The sequence below is a fragment of the Corvus hawaiiensis genome, chromosome 2, assembly GCF_020740725.1.
Source record: "Corvus hawaiiensis isolate bCorHaw1 chromosome 2, bCorHaw1.pri.cur, whole genome shotgun sequence".
In the NCBI taxonomy this organism is placed as follows: domain Eukaryota; kingdom Metazoa; phylum Chordata; class Aves; order Passeriformes; family Corvidae; genus Corvus; species Corvus hawaiiensis.
The window spans coordinates 6,705,147-6,722,620 of NC_063214.1; the positions used below are offsets into that span (position 1 = coordinate 6,705,147).

Genomic DNA, 17,474 nt, shown 5'->3' on the forward strand with positions numbered 1-17,474 from the left:
TGGTCTGACAGTGAGGTAATACTTGTGAGGAAGAGTCATTCTAAGAAGCAGTTTGTGCTGGTGGTGGTGTGCTCTGTGGTGCCAAGGTTTATCCCTTACTCCTATTTCCCAAGAGACTGAAATTCAGTTTTAGGTCAACTCTTACACATACAAACCTGACTCTTGAGGCGGACCTTTCCATGGCCCCAGTGTACCACACCTGTAATGAGCACGTAAGGCAATAAAACCAAACCCCACATTACACTTAGTTTTCAATCTGAAGCTCTCGAATAGAGCCAAAAAAAGGAATGATGCTTTATCAGTCATCTATGCAGATAGGCCAATGTGTTTCACACAAAACTAGTAAAAACCCCACATTAAAAAAAAAAAATCTTGAAACCATTGAAAAATTCACTAATTAATTTATGTAGTAATGCCTCATTTTCTACTTTCTATTTTGAAAATACTGTGATGATTGGATGGTGTGCTCGTCTTGCCTGGGGTGGAGCTAATTTTCTTCATAGTGGCTGGAACAGGGCTGTATTTTGTTTTTGTGCTGAACACAGGGTTGATAATAGAGAATAGATAGAGATTTTCATTTCAGAACAAGCTTTCATTCCATATATATAAAGCCAAACTGAAATAAACATTTTTAAATTATTTAAAAAAAAATCAGGCAATTTCTCTCCTCTCCCCCAAATCAGGTTTGATACTTAATGCTGCATTTTGAAGAGAAGAATATTAAAATAGTGATATTTCCTGTAAAACAGGAAATCCAGATCTCCCTGCAGTTAGGTTCTAAAGGAGAATAGCTTTAAAAGAGAAATGAAGTTTCCCTTATTAATGTTCAACAGCTTCAGTAAAGAAGCTTGCTAAATCATGAACCCACAGCTATGCCTGAAAGAAGAACAAAGGTGTCTTGATGACTAAGGACACCTGTTCCAGACAGTGTGGGTACAGTGGTCTAGTACTTTTTTCCAAATATTTTCTGTCCTTCACTGTCAAAGATGTTCTCTTTTCACAGCCTTTCACAGAAGCTAATTCAGGGTGAAAGATCAGGGCGATGTCATTCACATGAAGCCTTGATACTTCGTTTATAACATTTTCTTATTGTAACTGGTGAGCAAGCAATTTACCCCCAAAACACACAGGAAGGATCCTTGTCAGCCAGAAGGAACTGGCACCCATGAGGTTTCTCAAACACCTCACCAAGAACTAGTGAATAGAGGCTGGCACGGGCGTTTTGACAAGAACACCTCAGGTTGTGCTCAGCTTCCTGACTGAGAGGAACAGCATCTTGCATGATTTCAAGGCTCCCCTACTTGCCTTAGCTCTAAGGTGACCCTCCCAGCTGAGTGAAGGAATAATTCCAGTATGAAACTGTACACTGTAACAAACAAAGAAGGAAGAAGCCCTCCCCCTTCCATGCCCCGCCACCCAGCCCACCCCGACAGATGCTCATGCACAGGAAAACAGCCATTTGAAATTCAAAACACTGACCAGGCAGCATCAAGGCACTGAGAAAGAAAATGATAAGAAAATGTTTTTATGCTAATGAGGGGAAACTGAAGCCTTCAACAGGCCAGAAAAAAATACCCATTCACAATCCTGTCTTATCTGCACAGAGAGAAAATTCTGCATGTGTGAGTCAGTTGCTAAGAAAGCTCTGACTAATGCAGATACAAGTCTGACTTTTTAAGTTGACATTTCTACTTTTCCAGTGGATCAGAACTGTCAGGAGAGTTCCCAGGCAGAGCAGAGGATTGCAGAGCAAAGTTATTCTGTAGCAGTCTGAGTTGTGGCATAAGTGCTTTGATGGAATTAGTAATGGTGGTTTAAGAAACAGCCTTGGATTCTATTCCCAGCACTAGCAATTACCACTCCCATAACAGAATCAGAACAAAGGAACAAAATCAGATAGAAGCGAGCTGGCAAAGAGCAAATTCCCTTCTGCTGCTGCTTTCACAATGCCATTAAATAACATCTGGCAGTGGGGCAGGACAGAAAACTGGAGACAGGAGCATTTTAAAGTGTTGCTACTAGACCTGCCAAGAGCTCAGCTGTACAGAGTCCTTCATTCCTTTTCTGCTTTTCTCACAAGATGTGACTATGATAAAAATTTATTCTTCAAAAATTAAAAATGATCGAAAATGTCTTTTATCAACTACATCAGCAGAACATATTGTGCATCTGTAGATGGATTAAATATAATTTTGCTAGGTAGTTGGAGAAAAAAGTCTATAAAGATAGCATTTGGCATGGGTTAATCACCTCTTTCATTAAAGAAAGGAATACATACTGAGAACATCTTTCTGCCATCCGATTAAGCAATGAGCCAATACAATTGTAAATCTTCCAGAAATTCCCCATGGTTCAACACAATAGAGGCAATTCTTTACTTCTCAGACCATATCTCTCATTTTCAGATAAGCATTGCATTAATTGTGTACAAAAACTTTCTGTCATGCTGTTAAAAGAAATGGAATGTGACTGTTCTGATTCTCCTTAGCAACCTTTGACAATTAAGAGATTGAATTATTCATATGTATTTTTAACATAATAACAATTTTAAAGCTTGCTCGCCACTCAATTGCTCAAACAGTGTGCAAACCCAAAACTGTTTGATTCCAGTATAAACAGTGCCACTGCTCCTTTTCTGCTGTTGTAGTGGCTGACACAACTTACTGTCTCTGTAACTGAGGTAAAAAGGATTTCAGGGTACTCTTCCAAGAATCACATGCTATGAATTTGAATATGAATTGCTTTTCAAGTCATCGGAAGTTTTTCTTCCTTTGAATGAGGCAGATTTAAGTCTGCACGTACTCGTATTATTTACAATTAATATAAGTGCTAATTATCTGCACTACTTACCCATATCATGCAAGTCTGATCAAGTTTGGTGTATTCACTGAACATAGCTCAATGCAGACAGGTTTTCTCCTCCGTGCTAACAAGCACAGCCATGGTATTAAAATAGAAAGGATGACACTTCCACAGAGACTAATGATAATTTCATTCAGGGTGGGGAAGATACAAATGGCACCTGCTTTATTTTTAGGCTCAAAAACTGACTGAAAAATCTGAAGAGCATCAGAAGGGGAAACACATCCTGTATGAAGAAAAATAAATACAGGTGTGCTAAGACTGTATATTGTGATGCACATTTTATAAACTCAACCATGACAAGATAACCCATACAGGGAGAATGATCTAGTAAGATGGCCTTGTGTTTTTTGCTTCTAAATGTTATTTTAGATAATGAGAAATTCTATTTAGGTTGCTTTGCTTTCATCTAACATACAGTTGAGCTATCAGTGTAATTGCATAGCATTATTATTATTCTCTTAGGCTGCTACTGGACAATAGAGCTACAGATAGAAATAAAATAGTAATAGCTTGTGACAGGTTACATTTAAAATGTTTGATCAGACTGATCAATGGGCCTTTGCTTCAGAAGCTAAGCTGAGGTTCAAGGAAGGAAAAGATAATGGCTAGTCCAGCACTTTGGATGTATCTCAGTGAATTAGAAGGTTGCTCCTGACTTAATACAGCTGTCACATACATGAAATGCTTTTTAGCATCTCAGACTCCATGACAGAAATTCACATCTGCATTTTTTCTTTCAGAAATACTTCTGTTACTGTATATACACTTATCTTGCATCTTGGTTTTATATTAGATTTCAGAAGCTTAATTTCGCTTCCCTGTTTTAATTATTTTATATTATCTAAACAGCATACTTAAAACTTACTGATATTTGACACTGAATATACAGATATAATAATTACCTGTTCGTTACCGCAGATTAACTGTTACAGGTGTTTTAATTATTTTTTTTTTACATCTGTTAATATGAGATTGAACTCTGTGTGCTATTGGTTTGTTGGTTTGTGTTTTCCTCTTCTCCATTTACACAATTGCCTTTTGGTTTTTGTGTTTCCTCAAGCCTCCTTTACCCAGAGAACATGCCTCTGAAAGTAATCTCATTCAGGTTGATTCAGTTCTCGTTTCAGTTAAATTTAAAGTTATTTTCTTTGGCTCACAGCAGAACATCACAGAGTCTCTCACTGAGTTATTGAGGATTTTCACCCCGTATCAGCAATTACTTTTCTGCACACAGATCCTTAAAGATCCTCCAGTACACAATGATTTGTTACAATTTCTGTGCTGAAACAATCATGTTCCTTAAATAAGTTTCTACCAGAAAAGGGAGAGGAAAGATGAGCACTTCTGATAATGGTATATCCCATGCTTCCACCTCAAAAATTGAAAACAGTATTATTTTCAGGCACATCCAGGCACTATGAAAGGATACATCTACTTCCTTTATTTAAATCTTTGGCTATATTAAAATCCTCAGCTTGCCTGACCTCAATACTGTGATCCTCCTGTAAGCTACTCATCTGGATTTTGGTTTGGCTTCATAACATCAGATGTTAGATTTGGTAAAATTTGCCTTTAATTTGTTTCCACTACTGATGGAAATTTAAATAGGGTATTCTATTTTTGGTAATATAGCAGGATTTGTATTCACGTGATAAGGTGTGAATCTAATACACAGGAGGAATTGAAAAATTTCACTTAGATTTAGTACACACCTTTTACAAATTTGTTTCAGTGGGTACATTATGCATATTTTTAACATACCAGTGAAAAAAGACCCAAGCTGTCTTCACCCTTGGTAAGTGTGCAGAGGCAAGCCTGCTACAGAGATGTTCATACTCACAGCCAGCTCTAACTTGGAGAGGATTTATGTCCCTGAGCCAAGAGACTCTTAAACCTGGCTAATACAACATTGCGGGGACAGAACATCTCTGGGACATCTCTACCCTATTTGCCTGAGCAATATGGAAATGAATCCACAACCTGGCAAGCCTCCACCTCCTCAGAGCAGCTGTAATTTCAGAGGGCACAGGGCTGGAGTCCACAGGTACAACTCTGTTATCAAACCGGCTTCTGGGGAGGGTTTGGAATCAATCCAGTTGTCTCAGGCCTAGGTAATGCAGAGTGGGAATTCTGAATCATGCTGATAGAAGAGGCTTTTCCTGTTCCATTACTATTTCCCTACCTGGCAGTCACTGTCCTTCAGTCATATCCTTTGGAGTTCTTTTCCATCCACTTGGGTAATTCCCTAAACTTATGCTGTTGAATCACTCATCTGAACTACACTTCTCCTTGACCTGCTGTGTTTTTATTCCTCCAGCATTTACTGACTGATAGTTAATCTCCACGTTAACCCTTCTAAAAGCAGCTGGAATGGCAGTGACTGTACCACCTGCTGTTAGTCCAGGGCTGCTGAGATTATATTGCATTTCATTCCAGTTCCTGTTTCAAAGTCAGCTTTTGATTGACTGCTTGCAGTACCACAACCTTAAATTTTAAATGTGTTAAGTTACATCCATCTATATAAGCCATCCCAAAAACATTCTTTTCAGCTGATCTAATTTGCTTGGAGAAACCCTGTGGAATCTGGACAGACCTGTCTGCAATATCTTAGCTAGCTCAGATGTCTCTTCATCACAATGTGCCACGCAGATATTGTCATGTTTTCAGAGGTTTCTGCCTTGCCCTTGGAAGAGTTTTATCCTCCAGATGCAAAGTCATGACTGTACTTGTGGTGTGGATTTTTTCTTCTTTCTATATCCAACATCACAAATTTCTGTCTGGGGAATATCAGAATGTTCCATGATTGTCTTTCCCTTTTAATCATAAATATTTTTATGCTTTTATCCTATTCATTTAAGCTATTCATTTATACACTGATATGCCATTTCTAAATATTTGCACTTCAATATTTTCCACTGTTGCTGTCTTCCTCTGAGACGCATAATTTTCACCAGAGCTGCAAATATCAGTTATCCCTTACAAAGTCAGTTCTTTCTATTCTCCACAGCTGAGTTTTCTTGGATTTAACAATCACTTATATGACAAAACATTCAGGTTCTGGCCTGTCTGGTGACTCTCTTATTCCTATGACTCTGCTATACTGAATACACTGTGATATAACAATCAGCACTCTTGCCTGTCACCTAGTTTCTCAAAAAAATAACCTTCACCTTCCCTAAGGAACACTGTTCACTGTGCTCCTGATTAAAAACAAAATGTCTTTTTCTGCCTACCTTCACGTTTCTTATGATGTACAATGCTGAGCTCTACTGCTCCGGGATCTACCACTTATCATCGTGAGCGCATTGTCCCACTTGCCCTTCTCTGCACTCAAACTGTTCCTCACTATCATTTGCTCGAAGAGTTGTCTGAAAAAACCCCAATGGGTTCAGAATTTAATGTAGCAGGCTTGTTTTCTTCAGAAATCCCAGGAAATTTAGCTTATCCACGTAAACAACTAGTGCAGAGAGGGCAGATAAAAGAAATCTCTCTTTGTGCCTCTTTTGAACTTCACCCCCCCCCACCGCCCCCAAAAAATAGGAATTTTCACTAGTAAAAGATTCTTTGCCATTTAAAACAAAAATAGCCAGCAGCCTGAGTATCATGAAACTTCATTACAGAGTAATCTTAGCAGTGTCATCACAACTACTACTTCAATTCATCATATTCCAATATATCAGCTTCATTCTCCATTTAGCTTGAGTGCTGGTAAACCTAATTTCTGCACATACCCACACTTCAGCACAATATAATGCAAGCTCCTACACTTTCTAACCATCTCTACAATACGGCCATTTACTCCCTTGATTCTGCTAAGAAATGGAAAAATAAATGCTGTAAGTGGGAGTAGTTCTACTAATTTATTGCAATGAAATAATATTCTAATGCATTGTAATACATTTTTTAAATGCAATTTTCATATTCATGCAGAAAATAACTGTCAAGATATTTTAACAGACTCCTGGTCCCTTTGATCACGTTATCTTTTTTAAGATGCATGAACACAAGCATTCCAGGTTTCAAAAGTGCCAACCTGTTTTGAAACCTGTGGGGTTTAAGGATAAAGTGAGACACTTCTTGATCTCAAAAGCTCTAAGACAGTGTCTTTCTTTCCTCGGAGCACTAATGAAGTACCATCCAAAATCATTTAAGCTTATTTCCTATCCATGACCCAGAGGGAAGCTGTACTGGGTTTGGTAGAGATGGAATTTTCTTCATAGCAGCCCACATGGTGCTGTGTTTTAGGTCCATGACCGAAACAGTGTGGAAAACACATCAGCGCACCAGTTATCACTGAGCAGTGCTTGCACAGTGTCAAGGCCTTCTCTGTTTCTCACTCTGCACCCACAGTGAGAAGGTTAGGGGTGACCAAGGGGTCGGGAGGTTACACAGCCAGGACTGCTGACCCAATCTGACCAAGGAATATTCCATAAAATACAGCAATAACAAAACTTGGGAGTTGTTTTCCCCAAGTAGGGATTGCTTGGAGACGGGCTGGTGCATCACACTGCTGGTGGGACGGAGTGAGTGACTGCCTTTCCACTACTTGGAATTTTTTATTCCCATTGCCTTCACTTATTAAACTCTCTTAATATTGATCTGTAAGCTTTTCTTGGTTTTGCCTCTCTGATTCTCTCCCCTACCCCTTGCAGGGGAGTGAGTGAGAGCAAGAACCCATAAGTAAGAAATAAAATTGCAGCCGAAAGACTTAACCCAGGTTATCTGTCCCTATATGTCATACAGTGGGTCTTAAGGAAAGATAAGAGCTGGCCACACAGCTACTGATATTTGTCTGGCATAGCTGTGGAATCAACAGATATGACCAACAGAAAAAAAAATGATCTCAACTACATACCTTGGAATGACTATTCTAAAAGATCTTTATGGAAAGCTCTGTGTAAAAATAGGATTTCTATCTCATACAATTCTTTTCTTTAAGTGCTAGAAGCCTCCCAAATATTATAAACATTTACAAAGTATTGCCCTTCAGCTCAGGGAGAAAAAAATGAGATAAAATCCCATCCCTCTGTATAACTTCCCCCAAACTTATCTAGCTGTAATATAATACTTCAGAAATTATCTGTATAGTTTTCTTGCATTTTTCCCCATTGTTTTTCATGCTACTTCATAGTTTGACTACAAGGTATTCTCTCCATGAAAGGGTCTATTAAACTCTAAGTAACAGTGAATCTCTAATTTATATGTGTACCCTAGGATGGGGTTAAGCTTGGCCATCATCTCCTGTCTGATACCATCTCCACTCAATTATGTAACAGGAGGCAGAGCATGTGAAGGTGGAGATCTAAGTCCATTCATCATTGCTACTCGATTTCACATTACCTAAATGCTAAGGCTCTCCATACTCCCAGCAATACAGCTTGTCTGCCTCCCTGTCCTGCATAACTAATTTAAACCCTGTATGTTCTACTTTCCTTTCTACCGCAAAAAGAAACGTTATTTTCTTTGCTTCTCTGACTCATGTTTTGTACAAGCCAATTCCTTCTGTCTACTTGCACACCTACATCTTAAATTCAACTGCTTACCAGAATCATTAAATGTCTACAAGAGGCAAGTTCAGCATTTCCCTCCAGTCAGAAATGTCCTCAATTATTTTTGTAACTCACAAGTACCTCTGCTTGTTTATGCAGATTAGAATGTGAGGCTGGATCACCAGAGAAAGCTGTAGATTTGGTTTATACTTAAATTCAATATCCAGAGCCTGGCTGCCACAAAACAAGTCAAAGGATAAATACAGCTAACTAGAATGGAGTTTTGTATCTATAACATCAGAGAGACAGGATTTTCATACCTGAAAGGACCAGCCTTTTGGATGGCAATTCAATCACCATTTTAGTGTCAGAGTCAGAAAAAATTCTCTGCACTAATGAATCCTTCTAAACTGACATACGTGACACTGTAATTAAAATCCCATGCCTTGTACACTGCGAATTTCAGTCTCCCTCTAAATATCTTTCTGTTGAGAAAGCAAAAGGTCAGGAGTTGCTTTCATGGAGCTGATAGCACAGCTGACCATCCCAAGTCATGATGGTTTGATTAGAGACACAGCCTCTCTCTAAACTCACAAGTTCCAACATAATAGTGCCACCCCAGAGAGGGAGCAAATGCTGAACCTCATGGGCAGCTGCTGTACCCAAACGTGTTCCCACCAGATCACTGTGCCTATCAGAGAAGCTCTCGAGAGCTCTGCAAGAACAGTGCCCTCTCACAACCCTTGCCTAGTGCACCACTATCTTTGAAAGCTTTCAAGATGATAGGGAGCTATATAAATGCCAAGTACTCTTACATGTAAAAAATCAAAGGTCATCTAAAGAAATATATTCTGCTGCTGAGGGATGAATAATCCTGAGACTGGAATATCCTTTCTAATTTTTCAGTAAGACATGAAAGTGCTACTACTTGATGAAAGCACAGGGGCCATGTACCCACCTATGATTAGCATCAGGCACACGTCTCATCAAAATCTGTGTCAGTTTGTGGCAAACTTATCGTGGTCAATGTCAACACACCCTTGTTTTACTATCAACAGACCTGCAAACTTCCCTGTTAAGGTGGAGAGCAGGTATTTTACACTTGCACTTGCCTGACTGAGCAAAACTGTTAGGTATGTATACACGAGGTACAGATTCTCTTCCTTTTTATAGTCCAATTACACATTTTAATATTGAGGAGATTAAACACCTTTGATATCAACAGCCATTGTTCTGTTGTACACGCCTCCTTTATAACTCAATATCCTGCTCCGTATTTATCTGTATTCCCCCTACTGAATGGGAATATGAGAAGATGGCTGCTATAACAAGTTGCATAAAGGTTCTTTTCAGTCTTCTGTTTATCAATTATCTCTCTGCCTCCATGCTGTGGCCTTTTCCTTATAGCTCTGCATTCATATTTATGTCTCTCAGCGTTTATTGCCCTCTCAAAATCATTAAGAAGTGACACCAGTGAAGATAAACTAAAATAACCTACATTAATTTAAAATAATATCTGCCAGTTCTACACTGTTGCACATTGTGCTTCTTCCAAAGGCAGCTATGCAATTATAGGTACTTGGGTGCATAAAGTGATACAGAGGTTTCTATGGCAATTATTCATTTTAATTGAAAACTGTGTAGGGAAAGACTCATTTCAAGTGCAGCATGCAATTTGCATTTGTTTCCAGAGAATCTGAACTTGCTTAGGGTGAGTTGTGAATTCCTATTTTTAAGGAAGACACAATCTTTAAAATTCTCTTGGTGGAGCACAGGGGGCTGGAGACCAAGGTAAGGTTGTTAAGCTTATTAACATTTAAGAACATGTATCCACTTATTCAATACAGTATTTTTTACTTTCAGGTAAAAGCTTGATGTTTCAAATGAAAGAGAAAGAATTAAAAATCAAATTGATACAAAGTGCCCTTGAATTTCTGAGGTAGAGGAACCAGAAAAAGATAGAAGTACCAAAAAGGACCGCAAGGAGATAGGTCATCAATGAGACCAAGTTCACCAGATCAAACATTTCTTTTTCATATATTTTAGCTACTCTGCATTAGAATAATAAAAAAGACAAAGTTATTTCAAATCTTAATATATTTTAGAGTATCAAAGAAAGAGTTGGAGGGAAGCAACAGTTTCACCTTGGTTAGATACTAAAATAAAGCTATAACTTAATTTCCTGTAAGAAAATAGGATTTATTTCCTCTCCCTATTCCCATCACCTCAAAGAGTCAAACACATTTTAGGCCTAAATTTACAACAAAACCAAACCACCTACTGCAAGTGATGAAGACCTGGAAACAACCTCTGAACTGTGATTTCACATTCACTAAATCCACAGCGTTGCCTTTTCTGAAACAAGGCACTCCTAATTTTCTGTCTATATCACTTTAAGGCTGTAAAGGCCAAGTGCCAGAAATGTCCCAAGTTAAAAATAGTCCTTGTCTCCTTTATTAATATTAAATAAATATTAAATTGGTGTGAAGGTTGGGATGAAAGTGTTCTTTACTAGCCACAAAATCCTCTTAACTGAGAAAAAAATCTGTACTTAGAAAGAGGTGGCCACGACAGTATGTGAGGGGAAGAGAAGAGTAATTTTAGTAATGTGGTTTTGGTATTAGTGTGTTTGGCTCATTGCATTTCTGTACGTTAAAATACCTAAAACAGAAAAAGGAAGGATGACTCCTAACTTCAATGTCAATGACTGCACCACAGCTCAGAAGAGTGCAAAATTACATGAATGTGCTCTTCATAATACATACGTCATCCATTTTTAATAAACTGGAGACTAATAATTAACCCCTCGAGGAAAGGCACAGAAATATGAAAGGCATAGGTGACTGAGTCTTTCTCCCTTTTTTGCAAGAAGTTCTATTTTGGTCAAAAAATGGCTTTGCAAGACAGAGGAACCAACTTGTTTGAGAAAGAAGCATGAACACAGAATGGGTCTTGCCAAGGACAATCCAGCGGGGAGGGCTTTTCACTGCATGGACAATTTGCTCTATTTTTGGCACCTCTTGCACCATATGGTGGTGGTCCTAAGGTCAATGGCTGGGCTTTATGACCTTAAAGGTCTTTTCTAACCTTAATTATTATATACAATGACAACTCTCATCTCCCTCATATTCTGCTGCACTCTCAACCCTCTTTTGATACTTACACACGTTCCTTCACTTTACTATTTGACTCTCTCATAATTATTAAAATATACAGCTATCAACAAAAAGATTTCTTGAATTTGTGTTATGCTTCCAGACATGAAAGAAATATGCTCCCATTCCTACATGTGTCATTCGTATAAGTAGAAAATAACCTATTGAAGGGAAGTAAAGTTCAAAGTAAGCAAATGTGACTTCTTTCCTAACATGGCAACACCCAGAGTTACTCAGCTCTGACGGATATAAAGGCTGCTGGTGACGCACCTTGTCTGAGCTTCTGTTTTTTACACAGAACATAACTCTATGGCTGTTCAAGTTTCCATTAATTTTCAGAGTTTGCAAAGCACAGCTATTAAAAAGCAATGCTCATGGTGTTGAAAGGATAAATAAGACCTGGAGGTTGGTTTTGGCTAACAATAAGAGACAGGTTTGAATAGACTCTGGCAGAGGCACGGCTCTCAATAAATTAAATGCAATGACTGGTTCTAGTAGAAAGCTGCTTTTTTTATAGCCAAATTGTATGCCTAGCTGGGAGAAGTGGGAAACAAGGAGAGAAAAAAAGGGGAAGCCTTTACAGTTTCACTTGTCATCATTTCCTGACAAAATCACTAATAAATACTTCTCTCCAGTTTGGCTCAATAATGCAAGCATCAAAGGCATGTGAAAGGAATGTCTTTCTTACTTATATGAACCCATACACATACAAACAGGAAAAATTGCCAGTGAAAGCTGTAACTTCAGTTTCAGAAGTGGCAGAATGTTTTCCATGCAGGAATTGGATGTACTGCTCACTCCTCTCAGTATACTTGAGACTGGAAATATCACACAGAGCGCAAACCACTGCCAACATAAGACTTAATATCTCCAGCTAAAGGACCTGAAGATGTTTTCATGTGCAATAGATGCAGAGTAATTCCTCCATAAAATTAATCATCAAATATTCCTTCAAGTCTTGGGACAAGCTAAAAGTTCAATAAAGACTGCGGTCCCTTAAATTTACACACTTCAGCTCTGCACATTTCCTGTGGGGAATATAAATTGCTTCTAGTACTTACTACTCTGTATGCCATTCAAATTCTGTTGCTTTAATTCATTATATTAAAAAGTAATACAGACTTCAATTATTTGTTGTAAAAGTAAAGATTTAGCTAAACCACACAGAATTCAATTCACACCAAAATGGCTACAATGCTCAAATTAATGTATTTTCAGTCCTCACACGTCCTTCTCAGCATCCTTTAAAATGTCACTTATTTTATAAAAGATATAGATTTTCTGAGTATTGATGTGCTCTATCAGTAGACAATGTCTCTCTGCTTTTAGTTTTGCAGGCATTACTTACCCACCCCAGATCACCAATGACTACAGCTAAAATAAAGGGGTGCATGTGGACAAAGGTTACAGCACAGGACTTAACAGCTGCAAAGTTTGCACCTTATAAACCTCTCATCTTCAATCCTACATTCAAAAGGTACTTATGATTTCAAAGAAATTGCAAATCAAATGATTACACGCTACAGGAAATTAGATAAAAGAGAAAGGAACCACTTCAACACCATCAAGAGATTCTATTCAGCTATTATATTAATAGTAAAAAAACATATTTTGATTGCAGCTTCTGCAGGTATAAAATGACAGGTTTTAGATTCTCCTCTATTGAAGTGCACGGATCCACAAAGCGCTTTCAGTCCTACAAGGTGTTTTAAAGTCTTGTAATCATTCAGCAGAGCATTTGGACAGCAGTTCTTTTATTTTAAGCGGAGTAATGACTGCACTTGTTGAAATATGTTCTAGAGCATGGAGCACCTTTCAAAATAAATTCAAGCACCAGAATTAAGTATAACTGTTGAACTTCTGTAGCACTGAAATCAACACCGAAGCTTTCACATTTTTTAAAGGCAAGTGATGAATTTATTACTCCTAACTTAAATTTCTTTACAGAATCTAGTGTAATCTTTACATTAGCATTCTATTATGTAAAACTCAATGATTTTTCAGTTCAAATCAATGTCTAGAAATATATACCACTGCAAAATAATGTCCTTCTTTTTGTAAGGAATGGATGTTTTCCTGTCTTTTTCTCTTCCCCCATTTAAGTAAAATTTTAAAAAATCTGTGCATGGAAACATTGGAAACATCAGGACACAAAATACAAGTATTTCTATTAGCTGTTAAGAACACCTACCACAGCAACTGTGCATTTCACTAACAACCAGACTGCTGTACACCAGAAACAAACTATGGGATTATATACGCAAATGTAAAAATATATAGAATACATATTTATGCATAACACCAATAAAAACAAGTCACAAGTTTTATGGGATACTACTTCTCTTGCCACCTCTTGCCACCCATAAATTCTCTACCAAGATATTTTGCAGCATTTTCCAAATTATCTTACAATAAGAATTTCTAATCCTATTATTTTCCTTTTAATAATTTAAATATACTGTAATGTGCAAGATAGTATTTCAGTGAACCCCAGTCAAAAAAAAAACCACAACAAACAATCATATAATAATTGTAACAGAAAACATCTAGTCCTAGGATATATAGGAAATACATTCACATTAGAGTAGCAAAGAGAAATGGTTTTAAACATTTCTTTCTTATTAAAAAAACGGTGCAGAAGCATGAGTTCAGGAAATAATTTACCTTTCTTGTCATCGAAGTACAGTGTCTGTTGAGCTGGATTTGACCACTGGAGGGAGGTGTTATCATTTTGATCGACCCTGCAGGTCAAATTTGCTGTTCCCCCTTCAACAACTGTGACGTTCTGTGTGAGTGGGAACTGCCCTTGGCTGCCTGAGGAGGGAGGGATGGGATGCAGAAAGGAAGAGAATAAGAGAAAAAAAAGAAAATATTTAAGTTATAGGATTGAATTTATTGCAGCAGTTTCCCACAGATGACAGACCTGGAATTCAGTGTGATCTAGTCTGACCAAAGAAAGGTAGTATAATTTTTTTTTTTTTTTAAATTACATTTACAATATATTCTCTGTACCTGAGAAACAGAGAGATGAATTAAGAAAAAAGGATTCCCCCCCACCCCCCAAGTCGTAACTATTTAGTTCCAAAGAAATACTCTGCAATTTTATCTCCTCAGACATACCCAAAGATATCTCAGTGCAAGCAATATAGTTAAATCATTGTTGAAAACATCACTGAAAGCATAACATAAAAATCCACAGAGTTTTTAAAACAGAGGGACGGGGCAACCTTGACTCTCTGTTTCTTTTTGTACATTTTAAAGGCCTCTCAGGATGATGTTTTCTGTGTCAGGTTTGGAAAGTTGTTGGAGAGCAAATGTAGTGTGAATCTAATACTTGATGCATATGCTGTTGGGGGAATATAACCTGATCTCATATGAAAACAGAAGAGATGATGTAGTAGGTCTCTTTCACATCTGTGATTCTATCCCAGAGCATTATGAATCACATTAAGTGCTTGCTGAAAAGTCACTGGGAAGATTTCCAAATGCCTCTACACAATGCAGGAGCAGTATCAGTCAGGTTCTTGAATCACAAGCATTTTCAATGGCACAGTTAGGCTAAAGTGTTTATGTAGTGTGAGAATAGCACACCTCTTGTCAAACAGCACAACACGTTCTGACAAACAGGACTGCAAGAAGGGAGCACAAAACCATGGAAGTGATTTTTAACATGGGTGGGGAAAGAAAAAACCTTCAATAATAAACAAGACACATCACTGAATATATGATTGTTATCTAGGAGATACATTATTTATTTAAGGGTACAATGCAAAAGAAAGGCAACCCAATACTCTAAATGAAACGTATGCTTCTTTCTTCTCCTTCTTTTACACAGGTTCTATTAAAAGAAGCACTGAAGAGTAGGTAGAGATGTTTGCATAAGAAGTATAATGCCAAGACTGACGCTTAAGTGGGATGTGTCAGGAATTAAAAATCTCTCTACAGTCCTACAGGAGAGAACAAGCTCATAGATGTGTCATAAGTGCATCAAGGATATAATAAATACAATACCCATTAATGATACAATACAGAATCATAAATCCAGCATAAAACCCTCAGAGAAACATCCTATTTTAGTGCCTCTCATCAGAGTTGTTCCCAAACAAGTTAAAGTGAGGCATGTCTTCAATATAAAAGCATGGCAAATGGAAATCTATTGTCTAGGATACAGGTTTGCAGAGGAGCAGAGTAAGGAAGTACTAAATAAAAGATTAACAACTGAACTTCTATTTGACCTACTGATATTGCCAAAAACATAATTCTAGCCAGATTTTGATTTCCCTATGTGAAATAATCCCGATGGCCTTAGACATGGAACATAAGCACCCCCATCAGTGAAATAAATAAAATATTTCCACCAAAATGCAAATCTGAATAACTATTATAATTTTTGTATAAATATCAACTACAGTTGTCTAAAGATCAAGATTTACTGTGTACTGATATTTACTGTAAGAGGGTATTTACTATCAACAGGATAACAGACATAGTAAATTAAAAATAAGGAATACTAAAAATACCATGGCTAATTTAAATGCTGCAAATAATAAATGCCAAAATTCTCATGACATCCTCTGTATCTGACACTTCATTAATCAAACCCTGCTTCTTGAAAACCACACATTGAGAAATACAACGATGAGAGAAAAATAATAAACAAGGATGGAAAAAAAGAAAAAAGAAAACAGAAAAGATTTGTCATTTCCTTCCATTTCTCCTCTTTCAATTCCAGTGTGTCAAGGAACCTCAAGATATTGCATAAATTGCTTATCATTTAAATTAGAATTTTTAAAATCCAGAAAAATGCACACAGCCTGTTGTTACTTCCACTAAATTACAGGCAACTCACCAAAGAAATAACCTTCTAAAGTATGAGCTGTGAATAGGAGACTATGTGGGCTAAAATACTTTTTGCCTACAAGAAGCATTAAACAGAACCTAGTGCCAGAGATTAGCACAGTGAAATCTGTCGTTTACATTAAAGAACTGGAATGGGAGGTAGTTTAATAAAAAACCTGCTGTAATGATTTAGGACCTTATTAACACAGTTTAGGAGATCTCCCCATAATTACCCTGTATTCTCTGTCTGGTATTACAGCTCTTATCATGAGGTGTCAGTGTACATGCACTCTATCATTTGTTACTGACTGCCAAGTCACAGACTCATCTCTGGTCAGTACATAAACTATTCTGATCAACCATATAAATAGAAACTGCAGATGCCATAACCTGAAGAAGTCGGAACTTTCTTTTCTCTGGCCACCCCAGTGACTGCTAATTATTTGGAAACAAGAATTAATCTAGCATATAAAAAGAAGACCAAAATGTTCATCTTATCCCTTGCCAACAGAGAATCTGTGTGGTTCTGCAGAAGATGCACAGAGCTTCACGGGAAGCTTGGAGTGGAGAAGAGGTTCAGAGAAAAGGAGACATTTAACATGGAAAGTAGCCCAAGTATAAAGAAGGGAGCCTGTACAGGACAGAGATAACTAGATAAAGCAAGTCCGAATGAAAGGGTACTGCACATCTCTTAATGAAGACAAAAAATACTAGTAAGTGATGGGAAAACTAAGACAAAGAAAAACTCATGAGATTCACTTTAGTGTTTGTATCTGCAGCTAACTTGGGATACTAAAGAAGGCACTTTGGGTCCAGAAGGACTGGAGGAGGTGGTAAAACCCTATATGAAACAGGTGAACACTAAAGAAAACATTAGCATCATGCCTTTTAACACAGCTGTTAAAATGTCAAAGAAGAGGTTTATGCCACTGAAGATTGCCTCTGGTTCCTGAGGATCTCACAGTATTTTGTGGGAGAGGCCTTGTTTCTGTTAATGTCCTCTAACAAAAGCATTCATTCCACCTTGGCTTAAGAAGCCCAGTAATGGAAAATTTATGGCCCTTCAGTAACTTATTTCAGAGAGAAACAGTCCTCATTGCTCAAACAAAACCACAGAATTCACCCC

General features: G+C 37.6%; 1 protein-coding gene across 3 annotated transcripts in view; it reads right to left on the reverse strand.

The window, feature by feature from the left end:
* The window catches only part of CADM2 (cell adhesion molecule 2), a 589,355-nt gene that overhangs the window by 158,954 nt on the left and 412,927 nt on the right, over positions 1 to 17,474 (reverse strand). For all 3 annotated transcript variants that reach the window (XM_048292379.1, XM_048292361.1, XM_048292370.1), the window contains one exon: positions 14,174 to 14,323. In XM_048292379.1, coding sequence (XP_048148336.1) covers positions 14,174 to 14,323 — 150 coding nt within the window. The remainder of the gene's footprint in view (positions 1 to 14,173; positions 14,324 to 17,474) is intronic.